We start from the raw sequence: 26447 nt of genomic DNA, 5'->3' as shown, positions 1-26447 counted from the left end.
GCCCCTGCACTCAAGCTGTATAATCTGATTAGTGAAATATTACTAATATATTAGAAACGTATACACAGTGATTACCAAATGACTGATATAATTTTATAGGGGCTCAGAGAGGCATCTGTGTGGGGGGGGTAATAATGAAAAAAAAGAAAAGTCTTCCTTTTTGTTTTAGTCTGACCCTTTTAGTACTATTCATAATATGAAGAAATTAGAAAATTGCAATACTGTAGATACCATTCTTTCACATATGCACATACTTGTATGTTTGTGTGCTATTCTTCCGTGGGACAATCTACTCCTTGTGTCCCTGCACATATATATACAACCCATATGTGACCGACCTTGCTTTTGCTGTAGCAGTTGCTAGCTTTTTAAGTGAGAGTCAAGAACTGTCTTGGTAAAAGTCTTAAGGAACAGAGGACATGAAGAGGAAAGAGAGAAGGAGGGAGTAAGTGAGGGAGAGAGTTAATATACTTGGATATTGCTCACAGACCAAAATTAGTTTAATATTAACTTATGATTATAAAAAAGTAGACAAATATCTGTCATGGATAATATAAAATATTAATTTGAAGGTATTAATTGCTATAAAGTAAATTAATATTTTAAGAATACATTAAAAATTAGACCATTAGAAGAAAAATATTAACTTTTCCCCCAGGTTAGCTGTTAATTCAGTTTAACTGTCTTGAGTTAATTCTGTATTATAGTTTTAATAGAAAGAATGTATATCCTTATATTTGTGGGTATATGAGATTTTGACAACCAGCATAAGATCAAGTTAAATATCACTTCATAGCAATGTTATGTTTTGTGATTTAGCATGTAAGGGCATGCCTCCTTTTACCTAAGAGGTACATGCCCCTAAATAGAAACTGTGTTTGGAGAAAGCTGTAGGAGAATTTAATATTTAAGGAAATGCTTTTGTAGGGTGAAAAAAATTTATAATGAAAATAAAGCCCTTGTTCGATTGCTAATCTAAATTTTAATAAATTGGATTGCTTAAAGTAAGATACAATTTAAAGTGGCAATAGTCTTGATGTATATATTATCAGTGATTCCTGTTTGAACTTTTATAGGAATCCATGGGAAAGAGCTATGATGGGAGAGCTTATGTTATCACTGGCATGTGGAACCCCAATGCACCGATATTTCTGGCACTTAATGAGGAAACCCCAAAAGGTGACTTTTCTTTAAAAAATCCCTTTTCATTTGCTTTAAATTTTACATTATGAACAATGTTGTCATGTTTTGAAAAAATTTTGACACTCAATTAAAATGAAGATATTCTTTTTATTTAGAATTAGAGGTTCCTTTTTATGCTTTATGCTACTATGAGAAAACCCCCACTATTCAAAAGAATCCCCCTAAAAGATATATGAATTAATTTAATTAGATTATGTAGAAAGCATTTGGGCTTTGTTTTTCATGTATCACCATAGAATTGTTTTAGCTGGGGGGAATGATGGAGGAATATGAAAGATAATGATGAAAGGAAACAAATTCTGGAGTTTTGCGTATCTTTGATTATTATTTTAACTATTTTTAACATTATAGATTACTTGTATTTTTCATTTAATAATTATTGGTGCCAGTCTTTTGACCTTTGGGATCTTAGTAATATATATTAAAGATTTCAGTTGTGGCAAATATTTTTTCCTGGTTTTTTACCTTTTTGTTTTACTTAAAATGTCTAGCAATGAACAGAATTTACAAATGTTAAATAGTCATATTTGTCATTTTTCCATTTTTTATTCTTACTTTACCCAGATATTTCTTAATTGCCTGTGTTTTTTTTGCCCCTCTATCATCTGCCTTTAAACTAAATTTAAAGTTTTACTTGATGAGTTATATTCTTACCCTAAATGCTTTACTGTCATTTAAACAATAATTCATGTGTAGAATATAATGGATTAGTTTGTTTTATCTTTAGTTTTAATATTATTTAGTTTATACCCACAATAGACTTTTGGCTAAAATACAAGCATCATTAGTGAATACTGAATGGTAATATAATATGTTAATGAAGAATATTAAAATGATAATTATTCTCTAATTTCCTTAAAAAGAGTATTCACTACTTCTGTAAATTGCATACATTTGATCACACATCAAGCTGTCTAAAAATGAGGGCTAAAAAGAGGAAAAAAATTATATAAAATTTAGCTTTTCATGTATTAACAATAAATAATTTTTACACCCACAGTTTGTTATTTCTGGAGACATGTTTGTGAATACCAGCCTGTAACCTTCTTTCTTATAATCATTCAGAAAGAAAACACAAAAATGAGAAAATAAGCCTGTTGATAATTTTGAAGAATAAGAGAGAGGAATTTCAAATATCAAGTTACAAAAGTAGTTTTTACCTGCTTTTAATATAACACATAGTTTAATTGAATTATGCATTTCAATATACATTTGGTCCTCAAATAAAAGAAAACTCATTTACAATTTATTTGTTCTATTAAAATAAACTTTAACAGTATTCTCAACCAAAATAGAATGTGTTTTAAATTTAAAGTCATTTCATCTGCCACATAAAAATGTTGCCCTGATTTTTAAAATTTCCAAATGGTACCCTTGAAATTACATTTTACTTAGAGAATTCATGAATCAAATAAAGTTTGATTTTTATGGATGAAATTTAGGCCCTGAGAGATGAAGTCTTGGATCTTTCTACTGCACTAAGATCTAGTTGAGTTTTATATTCTGTCTTCTGTTATTCTCTCTTACCCCTTTATAATTCTCTGGACTTTAAGGTCTTCTAGATCAGATACAAGTCTAGAGAGTCATAGGTTCTCTTGAATTGGCATGTGTAATACTTGTATTTAGTAAGAATGCAATACATTTTTTGTTGAATTTGATAATATTAATAGAAGTGTAGTTGAGTATAAATGTATAATATTTAAAAAAAACACTATTGAAGGTTCCTTCTTTCTAATGGTAGGCTTGGTTATTTGGACTTTCCTTTAATTATGAATGAAATCCATTTTAAAAGTATTTAAAAAGCAATTAAGAAATTATAAAGTGATATGAAATGACTAGGCCATAGATAAAAAAACCCAATGAATATCAAGCAGGGTAAATAAAATAAAATGAAATCCATGTTTAGAGCCATCATAGTGAAACTGAAGAAAATCAGTAGACACTAGCCTTGAAGATTCTAGATTCAAATTAAATGAAGTAGACATTTTAAATAATAACTAGAATTTTGATTAATAACACTATACTATTGTTGTCTAAAAGCACCTTTCAGGACTCTGATTTTACATATGTATAAAAATCATATGTAATATATTAATACTGTAATACATACATACGTATATATGAAAACTACACATAACTATTTCTTTGATGTTTTCATTAATGATTTTCCTTAAGGTTAATATATATTACAAACAATGAGGGTACTGACAAATTTCCAGGGACTACCCTTGAAGGATACAACATGGAAATATTTATATCAATAACATATTACCTATACAAGTTTAACAGAGAGAAGGCTGTGCTTCTCTTTTGATTTGACAGTTCTTCCCATGCAACTCATCAAACAAACCTAATAATTTCTAGTACTTTTTTATAAGATAAAAGGACAAATCTCTGTGTTTTCCAAAGGTTATCTGGAAAATCTGATGAATAACATTTTATTTTATTTATTTTTATGTCAAGGATCTGATTTTGGGAATGAAAAAAAATGATCAGATTTGGACATTTGATTAAGATAGGATACTTAGTGCCTGAAATACTTGGTTAGTTATTTAATCAAAGTGATAATGGAACATTTAAAAATAAATATAGAAGGTAATATGATTGTAAAGAATGTTAATTCTTTCATAAGTGAGGAAACTTTGTTTTCTTAAATAATCAAAGAGTAATAAAGCCACAATAAAACCCGGAAAATTTCTACTACAGATAAACGAGTATACATGACTGTGGCAGTGGATATGGTAGTCACGGAGGTGGTGGAGCCTGTCCGCTTTCTCCTGGAGACAGTAGTTCGTGTGTACCCTGCAAATGAGCGATTTTGGTATTTCAGCAGAAAGACTTTCACAGAGACTTTCTTCATGAGGTTGAAACAGGTAGGACCTTTTTGTTCTTTTCATATAGTAACACATATTTTTCTTTCTTTCTTTCTGAATGCCCAGATAATTCGTGAAGTAGCAATAAATTTTCTCAGAAAATCAAGTAATACTCTAAGTCAACCGAGAAGGTATTTGAGAAATCCACATCTAGGTAACATAAGCTTAAAAACCCACCTGGTGTAAGAATTATGTACTTTTTCCCTAGAAACCTGTAAAGTGTGAACATAATAGAAATATTGATTCTGCACATAAAACAACTTTTGTGCCTTTTATATACAATTACTTGAAACCAAAAAGACAAGGCACAGAAATATCATATGCGTATAAAGTTATGATAAAAATTTCCAAGAAATACTTAATTTCCATAGTTATTATTTCCTGTAATATTAGATAAGCTACATTATACGTACATCTTGTTTGACTCATCAGTAAGGTTACAAAATTATTTTAAGATTAAATGAACAAAATTAGGGTTTTATGACATCTTTAAATTAGGCAGTATTAGTAGATAAAATATATAATTTTTGTTTTGTAGTAAAGGAAGAAGGTAATAGTGAAAAATAATTTGAATTCTAATAGTGTCAGTTTTTAAAAATCAGGGTAAAACGCTCTATTATGGAAATCCTTTATATGCTGTTTTTGTTAGTACTCCCATTCTCTCAAGTTTTAAAATGCTAGCTGCTTCATACACCGTAATATGTGAACTGTAATGAGGTAAAAGTAAGCACCAGCATAGTGAACAAATATAGAAAACACTTATCTATTTTCATATTAAAAAACTTGTCATGGCTCATTTAGGCTTCATATGCTAGATACTTTGAAATGATTGTGGTTTTCATCTTTCATAAAATTATTATAGCTGTGGTTTGAGCTTTTATTACTGTGTGGACTGTTTTTGCAACATATTCTAATGAAGATTATATGAGCAATATTCAAAACTTCAGTCTCCTGAGCATCTTTTAATATTTTGTTATGAGATTTTTTCCCCCCTTCTTCCCTCCCTTCCCATCCTTCTGTCCTTCCTTTGATTTTTTGATAGCTGAGTTGTTATGATTATCAAGGGATTCTTCATTTTGAGCCAAAAGATTATTCAGAGTTGCATAATAGTGAATAAAGGAGCTGTATAGAAAGTGGGTTGACCTTTTTTCCAGTGACAATAAATTATTATGATATAAATTCTACCTCCTAGAGACCTGAGAAAAAGTTAGCTTTTTTCCCTAGTTCTAGTATTCTTGTTCTCCCTCTATTTGTTTATAAATATAAAATATATAAAATGTAAAATGTATAAAAATCTATCTGATATTATACATGTAAAATATAGAGTAGATCTTTATTATCAAATGTTTTTTTTAGAATTGCAAATGTTGATGACTTTGAGTGGTAAGTACCATGAGAATTTTCTTAGCAATAACACATTAAAAATGCTACATGAGACCACTTCATATGAATTAAAAAGATTACATTAGATTCACTTGTAATAATCAACTCTATTAAATGTGTGATTGATTTGAATGAATCTTAATTATGAAGAAGATGGTTTCTAACTTTAGCGCTAAATCTTCTACATTAAAGAAAAAGAGTTGAAAGCAATGGAAAATAGACTATTGACTTATCCACATATGAAGACATACCTACCTTGAGTAGAAAGAATTAAAATGAAAAAATTGAAATCTAGAGAAGTTAAGTGAATTGTGAATTCATATGAGTAATTATTGTGAGAGCTGAGACTACAACTACTTACCTTAAACCAGACTATGCTGCTGTAAGGCCAGACTAGCTACTTCCTGCAATTCCAGAGACTGGGTTGGTTTGTGGTCATTGATGGTAATCTGGGGATGTTGGTTTAGACTAGACATTGGTAGAAAGAAGGAATTAGGTGAACATTTAGTGCAATTAAAAGTTACCTTTGAAAATCTGGGTGCAGGTCATTGCTACCTTAAAGGATTTAAGGGAGAATAAGTTAATTTCACTTCTGAGTGATTTCGACTTTAGACACCTACAGCTATTTCTTTCATTCTGAGAGTACTGGATTTATGGAATGAACCCAGAACTAGTCCTGTGCCCCTAACAGGATTAGACCAGACTCCTGGGGGCAACATCAAGCTAGATGGGATTCCCTGTTCCAAATTATTTTTTCTTAGAGGTTTTCTTGTTCTCAAGTATAGCAGGACTTTTATCTGTGGGCAGGGGGAATATATGATAGTCTAATTTGTTCCTGATTGGTGTCCACTCCGAGGAAAATGGCATTTTCATTTCATTTATTTCTGCTTACAGGGAGCAAGGAGAGTATTTAACAAGCGAACTGAAACTGTAGAGTTTGGGAAAACTGTCCAGAGAAAGGCATTTGACCTGAGGCCTAACAGAGGAGTAGAATTAATTAGGTAGAAGTAGGAAACAGCAGTGTAAATGCCCTGAGAGCTAGAAAGACTGGGAGCTCGACAGTTGATGATGAACAGAGGCTAGTTTCCTGATCAGGTGAGACTTTGCAGTCCATGTTAAGGGTTCTTTTATAAATCAACTTTATTGAGGTATAGTTAGCACACAATAAAATGTACCCATTTTAATTGTACATTTTGATGAGTTTTGATAAATTTATACACCTGAATAAGAACCACCAAAATTAAGATATACAATATTCCCATCACTTTTGAAAGTTGCCTATCCCAGCCAATCTTCCCCATTCTCAACCTCAGGCAACAACTGATCTGCTTTCTGTCAGTATAGATTAGGTTTGTTTTTCTAGCGTTTCATACACAGCAACCGGAATCCTACACTTCTTTTGTGTAAAGGCTTCTTTCATGTAACAATGTCTTTGAGAGTCATCCATGCTGTATGTCAGTTGTTCATTCTTTTTATTGTTGAATGTTATTACTTTGTATGGACATGCTATGATTTGTTCATTCATCTGTTGAAAATTTGAATTTTTTTCACTTTTCAGCTAGTATGATTAAAGCTGCTGTGTATGTGTCTTTGTGTGCACATAAGTTTTCATTTCTTTTGAGTAGCTACCTAGAAGTGGAATTGGTATGTGGTATGATAAGTAGAAACTGCCAAACGGCTTTGTTCTTCTTTTTCAAGATGACTTTGGCTGTTGAGTTCCATATGAATTTTAAGATTGCCTTTACTATTTCTGTGAAAAATGCCATTGGGATTTTGATAGGGATTGCATTAATTCTTCTTTAAATGTTTGGTGGAATTCAACAGTGAAGCCATCAGGTCCTGGCCTTTGTTAGGAGACTTTATTACTAATTCAGTCTCCTTATTCTTTGTTACTCGGTTCCGATTTTCTGTTTCTTCATGATTCAGTCTTAGTATCTTGTTTGTAGGAATTTATCCTTGTCTTCCAGGTTAACCAATTTTTTGGCATGTAATTGTTCATAATAGTCTCTTATGATCCATTGTATTTCTGTGGTATCAGTTGTAATGTCTCCTGTTTCATTTAAGATTTTGAGTACTTTCTCTTTTCTTCTTGGTAAGTCTAGCCAACAGTTTGTCAATTTTATCATTTCAGAAAACCAACTTTTATCTTTTCTGTTGCTTTTATATTATTTATTACATTTATTTCTACTCTATACTGTATTATTTTTTCCTTCTGCTAACTTTGGGTTTAGTTTTTTTTTTTTTTTCCCTAGTTCCTTGAGATGTAAAATTAGGTTGCTTGGAGCTTTCTTTTTTCTTTTTTTTTTTCTTTTTATTTCAGCTTATTATGGGGGTACAAAAGCTAAGGTTGTATATATTGCTCATGTCCTGCCTATCCCCGTGAGTCAGAGCCTCAAGCGTGTCCATTCCCCAGGCAGTGCACCTGGCACTCACCATGTAGTCATACATCCATCCCCTCCCCTTACCTCCCACCTCCCTGAGTCAGCACTTTCAAACATGGCCATTCCCCAGATGGTGCGCAGCGCACTCATCATGTAGCCATACACCCCTCACCTGCCCACCCCGCCTCAGTCTGACATCCAGTTGGTATCATTCCCCAATGTGCATTTAGGTGGTGATCAGGGAAACCAATTTTCTGGTGAGTACATGTGATGCTTGTTTTTCCATTCTTGGGATACTTCACTTAATAGAATGGGTTCCAACTCTCCAGGAGAACCAAAGAGATGTCGTATCACCGTTATTTCTTATAGCTGAGTAATACTCCATGGTATACATATACCACAGTTTACTAATCCATTCGTGAATTGATGGGCATTTGGGTTGTTTCCACATCCTTGCAATTGTGAACTGTGCTGCTATAAACATTCGGGTGCAGGTGTCTTTTTTGTAGAATGACTTTTGTTCTTCTGGGTAGATGCCCAATAATGGGATTTCTGGATCAAATGGTAGGTCTACTTGTATCTGTTTAAGGTATCTCCATATTGTTTTCCATAGGGGTTGCACTAGTTTACAGTCCCACCAGCAGTGTATGAGTGCTCCTGTCTCTCCGCATTCACACCAACATGTATTGTATTGGGAATTTTTGATAAAGGCCATTCTCACCGGGGTTAAGTGGTATCTCATTGTGGTTTTGATTTGCATTTCCCTGATGATTAGAGATGTTGAACATTTTTTCATATGTTTGTAAGCCATTTTTATATCTTCTTTTGAAAAATTTCTATTCATGTCCTTTGCCCACTTTTTGATAGGGTTGTTCAGTTTTTTCTTACTAATTTTCCTGAGTTCTAAATAGATTCTTGTTATCAGTCCTTTGTCTGATGTGTAGTATGTGAAAACTTTTTCCCATTTTGTAGGTTGTCTGTTTACTCTCATGACTGTTTCTTTGGCTGTGCAGAAGCTTTTTAATTTGATCAGGTCCCATTTATTTATTTTTATTGTTGGTGTGATTGCCTTAGGGGTCTTCTTCATAAATTCTTTGCCTAGGCCAATGTCTGTAAGAGTCTTTCCTACATTTTCTTCTAGGATTCTAATAGTTTCCCACCTAAGGTTTAAGTCTGTTATCCACTGTGATTTGATTTTTGTGAGAGGTGAAAGCTGTGGGTCCTGTTTTAGTCTTCCACATGTGGCTATCCAGTTTTCCCAGCACCATTTATTAAATAAGGAATATTTTCCCCAGAGTATGTTTTTGTCTGCTTTGTCAAAGATTAGATGGCTATATGAGGATGGTTTTATATTTGGATTTCCTGTTCTGTTCCACTGGTCTGTGTCCCTGCACTTGTGCCAATACCAAGTAGTTTTAATAATCACAGCTTTGTAGTATAGTTTGAAGTCAGGCAAATTAATACCTCCCATTTTGTTTTTGTTGCTTAAAATTACTTTTGCTAAACGGGGTCTTCTCTGGTTCCATACAAAGCATAAAATTATTCTTTCTATATCTGTGAAAAATGATGTTGGTAACTTAATAGGGATTGCATTGAATCTGTAGATAACTTTGGGCAGTGTAGACATTTTCACAATGTTGGTTCTTTCGATCCACCAGCATGGTATGGTTTTCCACCTATTTACATGTTCTGCGATTTCCTTCCTCAGTGTTTCCTAGTTCTCCCTATAGAGGTCCTTTACCTCCTTAGTTAAATATATTCCTAGGTATTTTATTTTCTTTGTTGCTATTTTGAAGGGTATTGAGTCCTTAATTTGGTTCTCCGATTGACTGTTATTGGCATATATGAATGCCTCTGATTTGTGTGTATTGATTTTGTAACCTGAGACTTTACTGAATTCACTAATTAATTCCAGGAGTCTCTTGGTTGAATCCTTGGGGTTTTCTAGATATAACATCATATCATCAGCAAAGAGTGAGAGTTTGATGTCTTCTTTCCCTATTTGGACTCCCTTGATTCTGCTCTCTTGCCTGATAGTTCTTGCAAGGACTTCCAATACTATGTTGAAAAGTAATGGGGACAGTGGGCAGCCTTGTCTGGTTCCAGTTCGAAGTGGGAATGCTTTCAGTTTTTCCCCATTCAGTATGATGTTGGCTGTGGGTTTGTCATATATGGCTTGTATCATTTTTAGATAGGACCCGTCTATGCCTATTTTGTTAAGCGTTCTTATCATAAAAGGGTGTTGAATTTTGTCAAATGCTTTTTCTGCATCTGTTGAGAGGATCATATGATCTTTATTTTTGCTTCTATTTATGTAGTGAATTATATTTATAGATTTGTGTATGTTAAACCATCCCTGCATCTCTGGGATGAAGCCCACTTGGTCGTGATGGATTTTTTTTTTTATAAGCACTTGGATTCCATTTGCTAGGATTTTATTGAGAATTTTTGCATCTATATTCATAAGGGATATTGGTCTGTAGGTTTCTTTTTTTGTTGCATCCTTTCCTGGTTTTGGTATTAAAATTATGTTGGCTTGGTAAAATGTGTTGGGGAGAATTCCATCCTTCTCGATATTGGAGAATAGTTTATGTAGGATGGGCACCAGTTCTTCTTTGTAGGTATGGTAAAATTCAGGTGTGAACCCCTCTGGTCCAGGGCTTTTCTTTTTGGGAAAGTTTTTATTGCTGTTTCGATTTCAGATCTAGATATTGGTCTATTCAGGAATTCTATTTCTTCCTGGTTGAGCCTGGGAAGGCTGTGTGTTTCTAAAAATTTGTCCATTTCCTCCTTATTTTCCAATTTGTGTGCATAAAGATTTTTGTAAAATTCATAGAAGATATCATGTATCTCTGTGGCATCAGTCGTGATTTCTCCTTTCATGTTCCTGATGGAGTTTTTTAGAGTTTTTTCTTTTCTGCTCTTGGTTAGGCTAGCCAAAGGTGTGTCAATCTTGTTTATTTTTTCAAAGAACCAACTTTTTGTTTTATTAATCTCCTTTATGATTTGTTTGTTGTCCTTTTCATTTAGTTCTGATTTGATCTTAATAATTTCTCTCCTTCTGCTGGGTTTGGGGTCAGTCTGTTCTTCCTTCTCCAGCTCTTTGTGTCTCTTCATTAGATTGTCTATTTGTAAGTTTTCTGTCTTTTTGATATAGGCATTTATGGAAATAAATTTTCCTCTCAGGACCGCTTTAGCTGTGTCCCACAGATTTTGATAAGTTGTGTCTCCTTTGTCGTTTAATTCAAAGAATCTTTTGATTTTTGTCTTGATTTCTTCATTTATAACATAATTGTTCAGGAGAAGGTTGTTTAGCTTCCATGACTTTGAGTAGGAATGAGAGTTTCTGTTAGGGTTCATTATTACTTTTATTCCGCTGTGATCTGAGAAGATGCATGGTATAATTTCTATTTTTTTAAATTTTTTAAGACATGCTTTATGTCCTAGGATATAGTGAATCTTGGAGAATGTCCCATGAGCTGATGAGAAGAAAGTATGTTCAGTGGACTTTGGGTAGAATGTCCTGTAGGTGTCAGTCAGGCTCATTTGTTCTAGCATTCTATTTAAGTCCATTATTTCTTTGTTTATTTTTTGTTTGGAGGATCTCTCCTGTATTGTCAGTGGCGTGTTAAAGTCTCCGACTATTAAAGTGCTATTATCATTTTGTTCAAATCAAGTAGGGTTTACTTTATGAATCTGGGTGCACCTAAGTTGGGTGCATATATATTAAGTATAGTTATGTCTTCTTGTTGAATTGTACCCATCACCAGTATATAGTAACCATCTTTGTCTTTCATTACTTTTACTGATTTAAAAAGTAAGTTATCGGAGATTAAAACCGCTACGCCAGCTTTCTTTTGGCTTCCATTTGATTGAAATATCGATTTCCACCCTTTTATTTTCAGTCTAAATGCATCCTTGCAGGTTAGATGAGTTTCCTGAAGGCAGCAGATACTTGGCTTGTATTTTTTTAACCATTGGGTCAGTCTGTGTCTCCTGAGTGGGGAATTCAATCCATTCACATTTAATGAGAGAATTGATAAGTGAGACTGATTTCTGTTCCTTATGTTGGGTTGTATTTCATTATTCTGTTTTCTCACTTGAGCCATTGTGATAACTGGGTTTTCATCTTCTCTTGAGTAGTTTTATATTCGTGGGTCTTTCTTGTGCTGGTCCATGTATACCTCTGTTTTGAGTACTTCTTGGAGAGCTGGTCTTGTCTTAGTGAATTCTCTGGGTTTTTGTTCATCTGAGAATGTCTTAATTTCACCTTCATATATAAAGCTGAGCTTAGCTGGGTATAAGATTCTAGGCTGGGCATTATTCTGTTTCAGAAGAGTGAGAATGGGGCCCCAGTCTCTTCTTGCTTGTAAGGTTTCAGTTGAGAAATCTGGCGTAATTCGGATGGATTTTCCTTTGTAAGTTACTTGTTTCTTTCTCCTTACAGCTCCAAGAATGGTCTCTTTAGTGGAAATTTTGGTCAGTCTGATAACTGCATGATGTGGTGTCTTCCTATTTGGTATGAATCTTCCAGGGGTTCTTTGAGCTTCTTGAACCTGTATATCTAGAGTTTTGGCAAGGCCTGGGAAATTTTCCTCAATTATGTCTTCAGATAGCTTATCCAACCCTTGCTTATTGTCTTCTTCACCCTCAGGAATGCTGATAACTCTCACGTTAGGCTTCTTCACATAATCCCACGTTTCTTATAGACTCTGGTCTTTTCTCTTATTTCTTTGCTCCATCTCTGTGACTGACTTATTTAATTGGAAAGTGTTATCTTCGATCTCTGAGATTCTTTCTTCTGTTTGATCTACCCTGCTCTTGAGACTTTCCACTGTGTTTTGTAGCTCCCTGAATAAATTCTTCATTTCCAGGAGTTCAGTTTGATTTTTCTTCAATATTTTGATTTCTTTAGTGAATTTTTCTTCCAAGTCCTGGATCTTTTTTGTGGTTTCTTTGTGTTGGTTATCCATTTTTTCTTGCATAATATTCAGCTTATTTATGATCCATGTTTGAAATTCTTCCTGTGTCATGTTGCTATTTTGAATTTGGTTTGTGTCAATTGGTAGAGAACTAGTAATCCTCTTTGACGGCAAGGTTTCAGCTTGATTCTTTATACTCCCAGAGATCTTTTGCTGAGGACTTCCCATCTGGATCAATCCTTAGGTCTCTTCTTTCAGCTTTAGCCTGGATAGAGGCACGCCATGCGCACTGATCTTGGGCTGTGCAGAAGCCAGGATAAATTGCCTCCTCTGTCACTAGGGGGAGCCCTTCACGTGTTGTTCAGGATTTTGCTACCTCAGCTGGGGGGCTGCTCCTGTTGGGTCCAGCCCCAGAGAATTAATTTGACCCCAAACTGGTTTGAGAGTCCCGTCACTGGGTTGTTCTAATTGCAGATGGAAAGCGACTTTTTCCTTGCCTCTTCCTCTCCGGAGATAGTTTCTGCCTCTCTGTGCACGAAAGACAGTGGCTGGGGGGAGGGAAGTGCCCTCGTTCGCCCAGCGCCCCAGCTGCTCCAGCTCCCGGGGGCGATGTGCCGCCCCACCCCAATGTCCGCAAGGTCCACACTCCACTCCCTTGCGACTGGGGAACCACTCAGTGTTCCTGCAAAGGCGGAGCTCCTAGTGGGGGTCCACGGAGTAGGGCAGGGAGTTGCCCAGGGAGCCGTCTGGTTCCCAATCGCTCCGCAGCTGCTAGGCTGTGGACCCTGACAATGGCGGCTGCCTGCCCGCCGGTCGCTGGTGCTGGGGGCGAATGTTCAGGGTCCGGCAGGGGCCGGAGGAGCCGGGATTGAGGGAGCCCGGCCGCCCACGTAAAGGAGACATTTTGGCGCCCCCCCCAGATGTCTTTCGCTGCAGCCTAGCACGAACCCTCTCCCGCGGGTTGCAGTCTGCCCACAGGGCTCCGGGGTCCAAAATGCCTCCCGCTATTGTCCCCTCTCCACAGAGCCCCGAGTCTCCCGCGGTGATTCTGCACCGGTTTCAGGCAGATCCCTAACTGAGTGGGAGTAGGGGTCAGTGGGGAAACAGCCCCGCTTTCCTGTGGGGCTGAACCCACCTCACTCACTGGTGAGGTGAGTACAGCCGTCCCACGCTCCCCTCTCTATTGTCCATCTCGCACTCTCCAGATTGTCACGATCTGATTTCCGGTTCACCTCAGTCTATTCTTGCTCTCTGTGTCCCATGCTGATTCTCCGTGGATTCACACCGCTGTTCTTGTGGGGAGCGATCCTCTAGCATTGTGGCAGACTGAGATCCATGCCTTCCTCTCCAGGAGCACAAATCCAGGAGGTCACCACCACTCTGCCACCTTTCAGCCCCTCTTCATTCTTCATTCCTCTCTTTTTTCTTAATGTAGGCATTTATCACTATAAACTTTCCTCTCAGAACTGCTTTTTCTGCATACCGTAAGTTTTGGTGTGTTGTGTTTCTGTTTTAGTTCGTCTCAGATATTTTATGATTTCCTTTTTGATCCATTGATTGCTCAGGAGTATGTTCTTTAGTTTATGTATATCTCTGAATTTTCCCAATTTTCCTCCTGTATTAATTTTTAGTTTTATAGTAATGTGGTCAGAAAAGATACTTGATATGATTTTAATCTTCTTGAAATTGTTAAGACTATTTTGTGTCTTAATATATGATTTATTCTAAAGAATTTCTGTGTACATGTGAGAAGAATGCATATTTTGCTCTTGTTGGACACAATGTTCTTTATATGTCTTTTAGGTCCGTTTGGTCTGAAGTGTTGTTCAAATCTGCTATTTCTTTGCTGATTTTCTATCTGCATGATCTATCAACTCTTGATAGTATGGTATTGAAGTGCCCTTTATTATTTTATTGCCATTTATTTCTTATTTCAGTTCTCTTAATATTTGATTTATATATCCAGGTGATCTCATGTTAGGTGCATAAATATTTACAGTTATATCTTGTTGATGAATTGATCATGTTATCATTATATAATGATCTTCTTTGTCTCTTATGACAGTTTTTGACTTAAAGCCTAGTTGGTCTGATTCAAATATAGCCACCCTGTTCTATTCAGGTTACCATTTACATAGAATTATCTTTTTCTATCTCTTCTCCTTCCCCCTGTTTGTGTCCTTAAAGCTAAAATGAGTCTGTTGTAGGTAGTATATTGTCGGATCTTATTTTTGTGTTCATTCAGCCACTCTATATCTTTTGATTTGATAGTTTAATCTATTTGTGTTTAAAGTAATTATTGGTAGATAAGGACTTATTATTGTCATTTTATTAATTTTTTTCTCACTGTTTTGTAGTTCCTTTGTTCCTTTCTTTCTTTTCTACTGTTTTTATAATTTGATGACTTTTTGTGGTGGTATGCTTTAATTCCTTTCTAGTAATCTTTTTTTAAAAAAATATTTCTACAGCATAAAGGGATCTATTACTCTTTTGTATATCTACTACAGGTGTTTGCTTTGCACTTACTGTGAGGCTTACATAAAACATCGTATAATTATTATATCTTATTTTAAGCTGATAACAACTTAACCGTACTGGTATATAAAAATGCTATACTTTTCTCCCCCTTCATATTTTTGATGTTATTGATGTTACAGTTTACATCTTTTTTTATATTATGTACCCATTTACAAATTACCATAACTATAGTTATTTTTATTTTAATAATATTTATTATTTTTGGGGGGACAGAGTCTCACTGTCAGCCTGGCTAGAGTATTGTGGCATCATCATAGCTCACTGCAACCTCAAACTCCTGGGTTTAAGCAATCCTTCTGCCTCAGTCTCCTGAGTAGCTGGGACTGCAGGTACACACTACCATGCCTGCCTATTTTTTTCTATTTTTTGTAGAGATGGGATCTTGCTCTCGCTCAGTCTGGTCTTGAACTCCTGAGCTCAATCGATCCTGATGCCTTGGCCGTCCAGAGTGCTAGGATTACAGGAATGAGCTACTGCACCCATTCTAGAATTCTCTAATATAGTGTTACAGTGGTACATACATCACTTTTAACTCTAGTGTAAAAGTTAAAAAACTATGTGTTCTTGTCCTGACGATTCCCTCAGTGTTCCCTCCTGAGACAAAACAGAAGCGGCCTCTTGGGAAGTGCCCTAGAATATTGGGGAAGTTGGATGTGCTCTTTTTTGATCCACTGGAGAAACCTCAGGCCCACCAGATCCTTCTTGCTATGATGCTGTGCTGGCCTGGAGTAGTAGCAAGACAATCAAACTGAAACTGGTCCTCTTATCTTTCTATATTGCTTTTTTCAGTTTTGTGCTTTTGGGATTTTTGCAGAGGTAGTTTTATATGTTAATAGTTGTTAGCTGGTATTTCTATGAGGAGAGAGCTGGGGGACCTCCTATTCTGACATCTTGCTGGTATATACCCTCACCCCCAGAACCCACATGTTTTTGATAGTACTGTAAGTTGTATTTTTTTTAATTTCAATTTTTGATTATTTCTAAAGTATAGAAGGATAATTGATTTTTTTGTATATTACCCTTATTTCCTGCAATCTTTCTAAATCTACTTACTAGTTTTGATAGTTTTTCTAGATTCTCAAGGCTTTTTATATATATGATCATGTTGTCTGCAAATAAAGACAGTTTTACAGCCTTGTGTCCAATCTGAATGCCTGTAATTTCTTTCCCTTGCCTTGCTGAGTTTTTTTCCCACGAACTGTGTTGGATTTCTATCAGATGTTTTTTCTGCATCTATTGAGGTTTTTCCTTTTTTTTTCTTATTAATAAGTTGAATTCCATTGATTGAGTTTTTGAAATGTTAAGCTAACCTCGAATTCTCTAGGATAAGTCCCCCTTGATCATGATGGTATTGTTTTTATTAATATATATCTGTTGTGATGGTATTCTTTTTATATACAGCTCTATTTGATTTAGTAATATTTTGTTAATGATTTTTATGTCCATTTTCATGAGGGATATTGGTCTATAGTTTTCTTGTAATATCTTTGTTCGGTTTTAGTATTAGTGTAAGGTCTTCAAAAAATGAGTTGAAAATTGTTTCTCAATTTTCTGGAAGAATTTTTATAAGATTTGTATTATTTCTTCCTTAAGTTGGACAGAATTCACCAGGGAAGCCATCTAGGGCCTATAGATTACTTTGAAAGCCTTTTAATTATGAATTTAATTTCTTTAATAGAATTGAATTATTCTATTTTTTTTTATTTCTTGAGTTGGTGACTTGTGTCTTTCAAGGAATTTTAAAATTTTATTTAGGATGTTTAATTTATTGCTCAAAAGTTTGCCTTATTTTCTTTTTAATGTCTTTAGGATCTGTGGGATCTTCTTTTATTCCTGATAGTGGTAGCTTATATGTTTTCTTGTTTTTTTAATCAGCCTGGTAGAAGTCTATTAACTTTATTGACTTTTTCCTCGCTAAAGAACCAGGTTTGGGTTCATTGATTTCCCTATTTCTTTTCTGTTTTCTCTTCTGTTTATTCCCTTTGTTATTTTATTTTTTTTCCTGCTTTGGGTTTCACTTGTTTTCCTAACTTCCTGATGTGAAAATTAGATCATTCATTTTTGTACTATTTTTTTCCCTAATCTTTTTGCATTTCTAACATTACAGCCTTCTTTCTAACCACTGCTTTACCATAAATCTTGATAATATTCTGTGTTCATTTTCATTGTATTTGAAATATGTTCTAATTTGTCTTGTGATTTCTTTTGTGTCCTGTGGGTTGTTTAGAAGCATATTTGATTTCCCAATATTTGTAGATTTTTCAGTTATTTTTCTGCTATTGACTTCTGATTTCATTTTACTTTGGTCACAGAATATACTGTGTATGATTTGAATCCTTTTAAGTTGTTTAAACTTATTTTATGTCAGCATATGGTCTATCTTGGTGAATTTTCCAAAAGTATTTGTAAGGAATGTGTATTCTGTGGCAATTGTGTGGAATATCCTATAAATGTCAAATATGTTAAGCTTCATAAGATAATTTTCCTGTGATCTTTATTTAGTAGATCAACAACGACTTCTATGATTATCACTATAAGCAATAGTGGTCATAGCCACTACTACTCATAGAGAGTCTAAGCACTTTATATGGATTCACTTATGTAATCATCAGTACAACTTTATTGAGGTGTAAGTATCATTATTATCCCCATTTTCCACATAAGTACTTTAGGCACGGGAAAGTTATTAGGTGGTGGAGCAGGAGTTGAACCTAAGCTGTTCAACCTTAAAACTTACCCTTGTAAAATGTTTATGGCATATGGAAAATTATGTTAGTCTAATACTAAAATTGGGATTTTTTTTTTCTGAAAGCTTTTTTTACGAGTACTAGTTATTTTTGTTGTATTAAGGTATTACTTCAACTTTTCTTTACTTGCACCATCTTTGACTGTTGACATCACTATTTAAATTAGTTATACATTATGTGAAGAGTTTATAAAGAAAATCTAAGGACTTGTAACATTGGAAATGTTGGCAGTGTACCTACGCTTACTCCCTGGAAAACAGATTCTTAGCTGCTAAAATTCAATGATGTATGATGCTGATCTAGGAGGAGCACTCTGCTTATATGGACTTATTTGAAAACTGTGTGCCAAAAAGATTTCTGCTCTAAAAGCCTTTCTAAACTAATGAACATCTGGTATTTTCTTATTAGATTCTGATTCCATTAGCTTAAAGCTTTTCTACCTGTTAAAATGTCAAAATCCCTAGGAAATAGACCATAATAACTTTTACTAGTTATATTGTCCTCATTGTTAATGACTTTTATAAGATTTTCCTCCTTCGGCTAGGTTTTCTTAGGGGTCAGAGTAAAGAAATGGAGAGGGCATTCCTGCTTGAATTGAAGTGTCACTATATTGTGGAGGAAGGCCAAAGTCCTGTATCACTTACTTTATAGTTTTGCTGAAATGCCAGTATTCATTTTAGAAATGATTTTCAGTGCTTAGTTTAGTTATTAAATATTTATTTAATACCTAAAATGTGATAGGCATTATGCTAGCTATTGAGGGCACATGAATAAATAATGTATATTCTCTCTCCTTAAGGAGTGAAGAATATAGTGGTAAAATATTACAATACTAGATGATATATGAATAATAGAAGTATATACGTAGTGCAAAAGCGGTACTCCCTACTCACCCTTATCACGTTGGGTTTAAGTCAGACTTTTTGGGTTTGTATGTAGCTTAACCAGCTGTATATTTCCCAGCTGTATCTTGTTAGGCAAATTATTCATCTCTGAAGTGGGGATTATTTATTTAAGCCTACGCTTTCTACCTTAAACAGGATATGTGAGGGACACAGGCAAACAGATGGCAAAATAGCAGGGAGTAGTATGATACCATCATCATATGATGAGTGGCTAGATACTTTAGAATAGACAGTCAAGGAAGGCCTCTCTGAGGAAGTGACATTTAATGTCTGAGATCTGAATGACAAGAAAGAACCCAACATATGAAGGTTCAGGGAAAGACCTTTCAAAGGAACAGCTAATACAAAAATCCTAAGATGCAGACAGGCTTGGGTTGTCAGGATTGAATGCTTGCTGTCTTTATTATTACTACCATTGTAATAATCTGTGCAGGAAGATTTCCAGAGTAGCACTAGTATAGGATGTGGAAGCCACCTTTGCTTCTTAGTTATTCCTGAATGTTACTTGTCTGTTGTATCACAGGTTAGACTATCATGCCTTACAGTGTTATATCAACTAACAGCACAAAACAATAACAAATAGTAACACTTCTGTGGCACTTTCTCTGTGTTGAGCATTGTTCTAATACTCGGCTTTTGTGTCTGGCTTGGAATAGGATTTGGATTCAGAAAACAGAGAAGTTTCAAGAAACAAGAGAGGAGGGAGAATTTGAATGAATTGAGAGGAGTCATGATCCTAAAGAGACAGAATTAAGACTGCAGGTGATATGTTAAGGGGGAGGAAAAGCTTTTCTCTTGATAAATCTGTTCTCCAAATACCATTTTCCTATGTTTTGTATTTAGGCGAGGGATAGTTTGGAGTGAGGAGGCTTGCCTGTAAGAAAAGGATAGGCTCCAGGTCAGGACAGGAGGTCATAATGGCCTTAACTGTTCTTAGAAGATCCTATGATCCTATGACTTGACCTTCACTACAGGAAAGTGAGCCACTTTTCCAGTCTTCTCCAAAAGAACATGAGAGTCAGGCTGGAGGTAGAAGTAGTTATCTGTTTTTATACCTTTTTCCTACCACAGCGTCCTATACAGTTTTGGGCACTGTGCTAACCATGGGTTTATTGTTAAAACATCAAATGTATTCTTGCCCTCTCCTCCAGATCTCTTCTTTGATTTTGGATGCCTTGACATTCCTCTAAGTTGGAGACAAAGTTTTTTTTATCCACTATATCGAATTAAAAAACATAAAAGGAAAATTCCTTTTTGAAGGTGCATGTTGATTTAAACCTATTTAAATCAAAGTCTAATCATTCAGTAAATAACCAAGAGTAACTGAATAATAACTGTTCTAATTGCAGAAAGATGAAAATTAACAAGGCTGTGGAGCACTTACAAGGCTGTGGGAAAATAAAAGCCCGTGGAAGGCAATTTTTTTTTGACTGACTTAGCATTCTGATTAACACTGGCTTTCTTTACTGTCACCTGTGCAGAGACAAATAGAGCTGCTTGGAAATGTTTTTTTTTTTTGTCCCCCTGCTTGATTGTATACATCTGCAGCTTGGTGAGAATATCTGATTCTGTTATATGGTTTCTATATACATTTTTGTTAAAAACAAGAGGTCTTGTAGGCAATGGTTCTCACTTCAGCTTTGTATCATAATCACTTGTGACTCTTTATTTTTAATTTAATTTAATTTTAAAAATTTATATAAATTTATGGAGTAGAAGTGTTATTTTGCTACATGGATAGATTGCATAGTGGTGAAGTCTGGGCTTTTAGGGCATCTATCACTCAAATAATGTATATTGTACTCATTAAATAATTCCTCATCGGGTACCATCTACCCATCCCCTCACCCTTCTGAATCTCCACTGTCTATCATTTTATACTTTATGTCCACGTGTACATGTTATTTAGCTCCCACTTGTGAGAGCATGTGATATTTGTCTTTCTGTGCCTGAGTTGTTCACTTAAGATAATGGCCTCCAGTTCCATCATGTTGCTCCAAAAGATAGGATTTCATTCTTTTTATGGATGAGTAGTATTCCATTGTGTATACATACTACATTTTCACTATCCAATCCTTAGTTGATGGACACTTAGCTTCATTCCGTATCTTTGCTATTGTGAGTAGTGCTGCGATAAACATGCGTGCAGGTATCTTTTTGATATCATGATTTCTTTTCCTAGGTAGAGATACCCAGCAGTAGGATTGCTGAATCAAATGATAGTTCTATTTTTAGTTCTTTGAGAAATCTCCATATGGTTTTCCATAGAGGTCATACTAATTTACATTTCCACCAACAATGTATAAGTGTTCCTTTTTTCCCACATCCTTGCCAGTACCTGTTATTTTTTGCCTTTTTAATAGTCATTCTGACTGGTGTAAGATGATATCTTATTGTGGTTTTAATTTGCATTTCTCTGATGATTAGTGTGATGTTTAGCATTTTTTCATATGCCTGTTGGTCATTTGTATGTCTTCTTTTGAAAACTGTGTATTAATGCCCTTTGCTCACTTTTTAATGGGATTATTTGTTTTTGTTGTTGTTGAATTGAGTTCCTTGTAGATTCTTAATATTAGTCTCATGTTGGATGCATAATTTGCAAATATTTACTCCTATTCTGCAGGTGGTCTGTTCACTCTATTGATTATTTCTTTTGCTGTACAGAAGCTTTGTAGTTTAATTAAGTCCCGTTTGTCTATTTTTGGTTTTGTTGCTTGAGCTTTTTAGGCCTTACTCATGAATTCTTTGCCTAGACCAATGTCCAGAAGAGTTTTCCCTAGGTTTTCTTCTAGTATTTTTATAGTTGCAGGTCTTACATTTAAGTATTTAATCCATCTTGAGTTGATTTTTGTATATGGTAAGAGATAGGGGTCTAGTTTCATTCTTCTGAATATGGCAATCCCGTTTTCCCAGCACTGTTTATTGAAAAGTGTATCCTTTCCCCAGTGTATGTTCTTGTTGACTTTGTCAAAGATCAGTTGGCTATAAGTATGTGGCTTTATTTCTGGGTTCTCTGTTCTGTTCCATTGATCTGCGTGTCTGTTGTTATACCAGTATCATGCTGTTTTGGTTCTATAGCCTTGTAACATAATTTGATGTTAGGTAATGTGATACCTCCAGCTTTGTTCTTTTTGCTTAATATTGCTTTGGCTAATTGGGCTCTTTTTTGGTTCTATATGAATTTTAGGGTTGTTTTTGTAATTCTGTGAAAAATGACATTGGAATTTTGATAGACATTGCCATAAACCTGTAGATTGCTTTCGGCAGTATGGTAATTTTGACAATATTAATACTTCCAATCCACAAGCATGGGATATGTTTCCATTTGTTTGTGTCATCTACAATTTCTTTCATCACTGTTTTGTAGTTTTCCTAGTAGAGATCTTTCACCTCCTTGGTTACATATATTCCTAGGTATTTTATTTTATTTTTTGTTGCTACTGTAAATGAGATTACCTTCATGTGATTCTCAGCTAGAGCATTATCATTGTATAGAAATCCTACTAATTTCTCTATGTTGATTTTGTATCCTGAAACTTTACTGAATTCACTTATCAAATCTAAGAGTTTTTTGGTGGAATCTTTAGGGTTTTCAAGTTACAAGATCATATCTCAGCAAATAAGGATAATTTCACTTCCTTTTTTCCAGTTTGGATACCTTTTATTTCTTTCTCTTGCTTGGTTGCTCTGGTTAGGATTTTCAGTACTGTGTTGAATAGGAGTGGTGAAAGTGTGCATCCTTGTCTTGTTCTGGTTCTTCAAGGGAATGTTTTTAACTTTTCCCCATTCAGTATGATGTTGGCTATGGGTTTTTTGTAAATGGCCTTTATTATTTTGAAGTACATTCCTTCTATGCCAAGTTTGTTGAGGGTTTTATCATGAAGGGATGCCGAATTTTATCAAATGTTTTTTCTGAATCTACTGAGACGATCATATGGTTTTTCTCCGTAATTCTGTTTATATGATGTATCACATTTATTGATTTGCATATGTCGAACCATCCTTGTATCCCTGGAATAAAACCTACTTGGTCATAGTCTATTATCTTTTTGATGTGCTGTTGGATTCGTTTTGCTGGTATTTTATTGAGGATGTTTACATCTGTATTCATTAGATATAGTAGTTTATATTTTTCTTTTTTGTGTGTCCTGGTATGGTTTTGGTAGCAGAGTGATACTGGCCTTGTAGAATAAGTTAGAATTTTCTCCTCCTCAATTTTTTGGAACAGTTTCAGTAGGATTTGTATTAATTCTTTTTTGTATATTGGGTAGAATTTGGCTGTGAATTCATCTGGTCCTGGGCTCTTCTTTGTTGAGTATTTTTTGTGACCCTTTGAAAAAAATCTAGATTCCTGTATTATACCCTAAAGATTCTGACTAACAGAAACTTTAGTGTTTAAAATATTAATATAAAAATCCTCAGGTCTGGTTTACTCATTTATCCCCATTTATAGCCAGTATTTAGAAGAATGGCTTCAGAGGATTTATTAATAGAGATAACAGCATATTATATGTTGTATTTGATGATATTTAATAGTATACCATATTGAAAAAGGTTTTAGAGTTTATTTGCATTGGTGTGATGAATGTTTCCAGTATATCTTAGTGAGACTCCTATTATGTATTTACATGTTGCTAAGCTGTAATGAATTCTAATATGAACCAGGCATTTATTTTACAAATACAGATTGATTTTTTTACTTATCTAAAAATATGGGAATATTGGAAATAAGAAGTATTTTTTGAATTAAAAAATACTGTATTTGAAATCCAATTGCTAGGTATAATAGTTAGATTCTATGTGTGATCAAAGTAGTGCAGATTTTGCTTGTATAAAAACTAACTATAGATAAATATTTTACCCCTATTGTAACACTTTTGTACTACAGCAACAGAGTTGAGTAGTTGTGACTGAGACCATATGACTTACAAAGCCTAAAATATTTCCTATTTGGCCGTTTATAAAAAAAGTTTGTCAACTCCTGAGAAAGACAATTATATTGTTTGTAAATGAGACCAGTTTTAATTCCAATCTATATACAATTTTCTTTCTTTTTCTTATCTTAATTTATTGGCCAGGACTTGCATAGGATGTTGATTAGGAGTGGTGACAGTGGACATTCTTGCTGTGTTCTCCATCTCAGGAGGAAAGCATTCAGTCTTTGACCATAAAGTATGTTTCATAGATACTTTTTATCAGATTGAGGAAGCTCCCTTGTATTCCTTTCGGAAGGAAAGCATTCAGTCTTTTACCATAAAGTATTTTTCATAGATATTCTTTATCAGGTTGAGGAAGCTCCCTTGTATTCCAAGTTTACTGAAAGTTTTTAATATGAACAAATGCTGAATTTTCTCAGTTGTATTTTCTGCATCAATTGATATGGTCATGTGGTCTTTCTTTTTTTAAAAATTTTTTAATTGTACATAATAGTTGTACATATTTTTGGGGTACATGTGATATTTTGATACATATATGCAATGTGTAATGATCAAATCAGGGTAATTGGGTTATCAGTCACCTCAAACGCTTATCTTTTCTTTGTGTTGGAAACATTATAATTCTTTTAGCAGTTTTGAAATATATATTGAATTATTGTTAACTATGATTTCCCTACTGTGCTATCAAATATTAGAACTTATTCTTTCTATTTGTGTTTTTGTACCCATTAACCAGCTTCTCTTTATCTCCCTTCCCCTCCCTTCTTTCATCTATTAATATGGTGAATTATGCTGATTGAATTTTCCAAGTTTGAACAGGCTTTGCATTCCCCAAATAAACCCCAATGGTTGTAATATGCTTTACACATATTACATTGGTTGTGATGTGTTTATATATGTGTGTATATATATGATTTGAAATATATTTGAATATATATTTGATTTGAAGTTGATTTATATATATAAATAGCTGGGTTTGATTTGATAATATTTGATTGAGGATTTTTGTCTATGTTTATAAGGGATATTGGTTTGTGGGTTTTTTTTTTCTCATAATAACTTCTTTAGTTTTTGTATCAGGGAAATGATGGTAATGTGCAATGAGTTGGGAAGTATTCTCTTTAATTTCCTAGAAGATTTTTTTATAGCATTAGTGTTATTTCTTCTTTATATATTTGGTAGAATTTGTCATTGAAACCATCTAGCCTTAAGTTTTTATTTTCAGAAGGATTTTAACTACAAATTCAATTTGTTTAGTAGATATTTTTCAGGTTATCTGTTTCCTCTTGGATAAGTGTGGGTATTTAGTGGCTTTGAAGGAATTGTTCCATTTAATCTAAAATCTAATTTTATTTATCTGAAAATATGTGAATATTGGCAATAAAAAGTTTTTTGAATTAAAAATACTGTATTTGAAATCCAATTGCTAGGCACAATAGTTAGTTTCTACATGTGATCAAAGTATGTGTGTGGTCCAATTAATATGCATCGGGCTATTGGCAATATTTCTGTTATCCTTTTAATGTCTGTGGAGTCTGTAGTGATATTTACTCTTTCATTCCTGATATTGGTAATTTGTATCTTCTATATTTTTTTCTTATGCTAGTTTACCTGGAGGTGTATCAATTTATTGATGTTGAAGAACTACCTTTTGGTTTTGTTGGTTTTTGAATTTTTCTTTCCCCAATTTAATTTATTTCTTCTGTTATTTTATTTCTTTCCTTCTACTTGTTTTGGGTTATTTTGCATTCTTTTCCTAATTTCTTAAGGTGGAAGATGAGATTATGGATTTTTGGATGATGCCTTTGTATTATAATATAAGCATTTATAGCTCTAACTCTCCCTATGACACTCTTTAGATGTATTCCACTAATTTTGATTTGTTGTATTTTTATTTTTGTTTAAAATATTTTCTATTTTAAACATTCCTCTTTGGCTTTTATACATGGATTGTTTAGAAGTGTGTTATTTAATTTCCAAGTATTTGAGGATTTTTAAGAAAAATTTCTGTTGTTGATTCCCAGTTTAATTGTATTATGGTCACTAAACATATTTTTTATGCTTTCAATTTTTAAAAATTTCTTTTTGTTTTTTAAACTTGTCAAATGCAGTAGTGAGAAGAGAGGAAAGTAGTAGAACAAGGAGTTCTATCTGTAACTGACTGTGAACAGTCAAATGAGGTAACTCACTACCTTTGGACTAGCCTCAATTTTTAAAAATTTCTTATGGTTTGTTTTATAATCCATGAAATGGTTTATCTGGGTAAATGGTCTATGTGCATTTTTTGAAAAATATGATTCTGCTGTTTTTGGGTAGGGTAATACATAAATATCACAGTCTGTTTGATGATGTTGTTCCATTCTTCTATACCTTGCTGAATTTTTGTAAAGTTTTTCTATTGATTGCTGCGAGAGGAATGTTGAAGTCTCCAATCATAAATGTGGATTTGTCTGTTTCCTTTGTTTCTGTTTTTGCTTCATGTATTTGAGACCGTGTTGTTAGGTACATAACAATTGTAAGATTCATATGTGTTCTTGTTAAATTGATCCTTTTAACAT

The 26447-nt window shown here is 34.2% G+C and overlaps 1 protein-coding gene across 4 annotated transcripts in view; it reads left to right on the top strand.

Moving 5' to 3' along the window:
* Positions 1-26447, top strand: part of RABGAP1L (RAB GTPase activating protein 1 like) — a 646139-nt gene that overhangs the window by 132628 nt on the left and 487064 nt on the right. For 3 of the 4 annotated variants that reach the window (XM_045547315.1, XM_045547314.1, XM_045547316.1), the window contains exons 10-11: positions 1077-1179; positions 3910-4076. In XM_045547315.1, coding sequence (XP_045403271.1) covers positions 1077-1179; positions 3910-4076 — 270 coding nt within the window. Of the gene's footprint in view, positions 1-1076; positions 1180-3909; positions 4077-19553; positions 19715-26447 lie in introns of those variants that run through there. The other variant, XM_045547317.1, reaches the window with a different exon arrangement.

The sequence above is a fragment of the Lemur catta genome, chromosome 3, assembly GCF_020740605.2.
Source record: "Lemur catta isolate mLemCat1 chromosome 3, mLemCat1.pri, whole genome shotgun sequence".
In the NCBI taxonomy this organism is placed as follows: Eukaryota; Metazoa; Chordata; class Mammalia; order Primates; family Lemuridae; genus Lemur; species Lemur catta.
This window is presented reverse-complemented; position numbering and strand designations above follow the sequence as displayed.